Source organism: Triticum dicoccoides, chromosome 2A (genome assembly GCF_002162155.2).
Source record: "Triticum dicoccoides isolate Atlit2015 ecotype Zavitan chromosome 2A, WEW_v2.0, whole genome shotgun sequence".
NCBI classification, from domain to species: Eukaryota; Viridiplantae; Streptophyta; class Magnoliopsida; order Poales; family Poaceae; genus Triticum; species Triticum dicoccoides.
Window position 1 is genome coordinate 559,044,717 of NC_041382.1, and position 4,154 is coordinate 559,048,870.

The 4,154-nt window shown below is 48.5% G+C and overlaps 1 protein-coding gene across 1 annotated transcript; it reads left to right on the forward strand.

Annotated features, from left to right (window-relative positions):
• Nucleotides 1-4,154, forward strand: LOC119355358. The gene is made up of 2 exons (XM_037622149.1): nucleotides 1-29; nucleotides 1,606-4,154. The coding sequence occupies exon 2, from the start codon at nucleotides 1,925-1,927 to the stop codon at nucleotides 3,818-3,820; it is 1,896 nt and encodes a 631-aa protein (XP_037478046.1). The 5' UTR covers nucleotides 1-29; nucleotides 1,606-1,924; the 3' UTR covers nucleotides 3,821-4,154.

The window sequence follows — 4,154 nt, forward strand, 5'->3', positions numbered from 1 at the left end:
CGCCGCCCCCTCCGCCGTGCGCGCGCCAGGTGACCGTTGCCTCCCGCCTCCCTCCTCCCCCCTCTCGCGGAGATACATACATAGGAGTAGATACGCTGCCGCACGCACTCCTCTTGTCCTTTTCCGTCCTCCCTCCTTTTGCACGCCGTCACGGCTTTCGGGGGCTCCGAGGAAGGAACGGGCCGTTGTTGGTCCCAATTCTCTTCTCGCGCGTCGGTTGATTCGGGGGGGAATTCATGCGTGCCATTTGCTCTCTCTCTGCCGGGACTTTTACCGATGGGAACAGCCGCGACCAGATCTGTTCTAGCCAGCCACCGGGAGAATTCCAGGTTTTTGCGGGGGCGAAGATCGAGGAGGGGATTTCCGTTTTTGGAGTGTCTGAGGTTCTCGATTTGGGTCTTCTGACTTCTGAATTGAGATGGTATGGTATGGCATGGCCGGGGGCTCTGAACCCTGTAGTATCCCTGGATAAAAGGCATCGTCCTACTCTATGTTCTCTTTCTTTTTTTTCATTCCTCATGTTCTTTCTTCTCTCTGCCCATGTCCTTTCCATTTGACTGGATAGACTGTCACAGGCTATGCATGCGTCGTATCCTACCTACATCTTTCTCAGTAAATTTCGTCTTGCCGTGCAACAAAAGTTGCTGTCCGTTTCCGTGTGGGGAAACGGCATGGTTAAATCCAAGGGAGGTACAGCGTGCTCTTCATTAAGCAATCTTGTCCAGACTAGTTGTCTCTCAGTTTCTGTACAAGCTGCAAGTTTGAAGTCAACTAGTCTACCCTTGCACCTGTATTTTGAACGATTTGTCATCTTTATTGCCATCCAATGTGAGCTACTAGCCCTGTCCCAAATTATAAGACGTTTTTGGTAGGCTATTTGCGACGGAGGAAGTACAGTTTAACATCTGATCGAATGCACGGTTAATTATGGGGAGGTTCTGTTGTTAAGCCCTTCAAATATGTTAAAATTTCATAGTACTTGTGCCTATAATACCAAAAAATTGCGAGAAAAAGGGACATGTTTGACAGTGGTTGCATTTTTTTAATCCAGAGTTTTGCTTATTTATTCAGAAGAGAACAACATGGGTTTATGGTCACGGTTGCTTGTTTGTTAGTTCATCTTGAGTTTAGATTGTGTTGTAACGCCTCCATGAGCAATCTGACATGACATAAATGGATGATGGTGTCCATCACATTCCCCTGGGGGTTCTTCCCTGTTGCTAGTGGAATGTGTTTGGATTGCATTGTAACTGGTGCTAGCTGACTTTGGTGGATGTACCGTAACATGGTCTGCATGTAATCATGAATCATCATACCTGATAGCGACAGAGGTAGTTAAACTAAAAACCACTTACTTCACTCAAGCTTGCAAACTTAGCATCTGCGGGGGTATCAGTGGGTCAAAAGGTTATGTTGAAATGTTAGGACTTAGGGCTATCATTTGCGCATGTTCCTGCTCTCGGTTATTGGAGGCATTTCTGTTATGCCCCTTTCCTTTGTTGGAAAGATACACAAATTCGTCTTTTGGCATACAACTGGTTCAGTTCATGCCAAACAAATGTTTATTATCTGAATTTGAGCTGACATATTGTGTTATTTTTGTAGTTCGAAGATTGGCCAACACAATTCATTTTATCAGTCCTGCCTATGCTTGATGTCAACTGCAAGAGATGTTGTTTAGTGTTGAGGAGGCTGGTTAGCTTTGGATCATAAATTCTCACCAGAAACAACACAGTTATGGACCGTGCAGACACCTCAGGGTTTGTCAGTGGTGGTTGCTTTGGTACTACGCTCCTGCTGATTTTCTTCCATTTTGTCTATTCGACCATCAGTGTCTGAAAGATTATCCAGCCCCTGTTTCTTCAGCTCCCCAGTAATCCTGATATTATTTGCTCTGACCCAGCTGTCATAGTGTTAAGCTGTGATGGATAACAGCTTTGTGGATACCACAAACCAACCTCTGATGAATGACCCCTTTGTCTTAATGGCACAATCAGCTCCAAGCTACGCCCTGAACAACCTGACCAAAAGCGCAGTTCGCATGGATTGCATCGGCTCAGCAATGGCTAATTGTGGCCATGGTGATGAAAGTACACAAAGCATGGATAACATCACAACGAGAGATGATGGTTGCAAGCTTGTTCTAGGGTTGGGTCCAACACCTGATTTTTACTCGACACATTATCAGCCCACTGGTGTATATAAGTCAAAAGAATCTCAGACTTTGTCTGGCCAGAGTTTCTCTTTCACTGACCCAGGGGTGCTGAGGCTTGGCCTGCAGACAGATGGTGCAGAAACAATTCAGCCTCTGCAAACACCAAATGAAACAGTTCATTCTTTTGCTGTTGTTGACGAGGCTTCAACATCTGCTGCTGTAAGGAGCATGGGTGGCTACATGCCATCGCTACTCTTTGCTCCCCGCTCCAGTTCTTCTGCTGCCAATGAGACACAATTACAAAGCAGAGATTCACTAAACTCCACACACTACAACAGCAATAATACTCAGCATATTCAACATCTTCAGCTCAGCCCTGAACCTTCTGCTACGACAGAGACTTCGTTTGGTGTGAGCTCTGATGTGGTCACTGGAGCAACCACATCAGAACAACGGAGTCATCCCCGTCATCCTAAGAAGTGCAGGTTCAAGGGGTGCTCCAAAGGTGGCAGAGGCTCATCAGGGCTGTGTATTGCTCATGGAGGCGGGCAAAGATGCCATAAGCCTGGGTGCCATAAAGGAGCTGAGAGCAGCACTGCGTATTGCAAGGCCCATGGCGGAGGACGGCGGTGTGAGGAGCTTGGTTGCACCAAGAGTGCCGAGGGAAAGACAGATTATTGTATTGCTCATGGTGGAGGCCGCCGTTGTGAATATCCTGATTGTCCTAAAGCTGCACGAGGTAAGTCTGGACGGTGCATAAAGCATGGTGGTGGGAAGAGGTGTGCAAAGGAAGGTTGCATTCGGAGTGCTGAGGGGAAGGCTGGACTCTGCATTTCTCATGGTGGTGGACGCCGGTGCCAGTATCCGGACTGTGCCAAGGGGGCTCAGGGCAGTACATTATACTGCAAAGCGCATGGTGGCGGCAAGAGGTGCGTCTTCGATGGGTGCAGCAGAGGTGCAGAGGGGAGCACACCTCTGTGCAAAGCTCATGGTGGTGGGAAGAGATGCATGTTCGAAGGAGGTGGTGTCTGCCCAAAGAGTGTACATGGGGGGACTGAATTCTGTGTGGCACATGGAGGTGGGAAGCGCTGTGCAGCGCCTGGCTGCACCAAGAGTGCCCGCGGCCGCACTGACTGTTGTGTGAAGCACGGTGGTGGTAAGCGTTGCAGGATTGACAATTGTGGTAAGAGTGCTCAAGGTAGTACAGACTTCTGCAAAGCCCATGGTGGAGGCAAACGTTGCACATGGGGATCCGGTTGTGAGAAGTTCGCCCGTGGCAAGAGTGGCCTGTGTGCCGCACATGGAACCTTGGTGGCCAGGCAGCAAGAACATGGAATGGTGAAGAGTGGAGGGAGCATGATCGGACCAGGCCTCTTCAGTGGCATTGTGGCATCATCAACCACCGCTGCAAGTAGCATGACAAATGAGCACTCCTCATCAGGCATCAGCACAGCATCAGATAGTGACGGCACAGTGAGGAGCCAAGCGATGATACCTCCGCAGCTGCTTGTGCCTCGCTCCATGATGCCCTCGTCATCGTCGGAGCCTACTGTGCATGGGGGCAGAGAAGCAGGCTGTCCTGTTCCTGAGGGAAGGGTGCACGGTGGCGGCCTACTGTCACTCCTCGGTGGCAGCTTCAGGAACGCCAATATAGATAAGCTCTGAAGTGTTTTCTCCGCCTGCAAATTATGTCAGTTTGGTTGTACATAAAAGGCACCGTGTTGCCTATTGAATTTCATGCTTCCTCTCTTTGCTTGATAAACATTTCATGGATGTTTAGTCAGTCCATTGTACATGTTGTCCGGCAATTCTTCTGATCTGCATTCAACATGCCGGTCCAGTCAGTCGTAGTTACTGCCAATAAGCCGTGTGTATTTGATATATTGTTTCTTATTTGCTTGTGGATTATTACTCCTAAGAAATTCGGTGCGCCGCAGCTAGGCAGGGTTTTGTAAAATTGAATTTTGGCTTAGAATGTCTGATTATTATTTTTTTGAAA

Excerpts from the sequence above, each read along its gene's own strand:
- LOC119355358 (XM_037622149.1), top strand. The coding sequence starts at position 1,925 with ATGGATAACAGCTTTGTGGATACCACAAACCAACCTCTGATGAATGAC.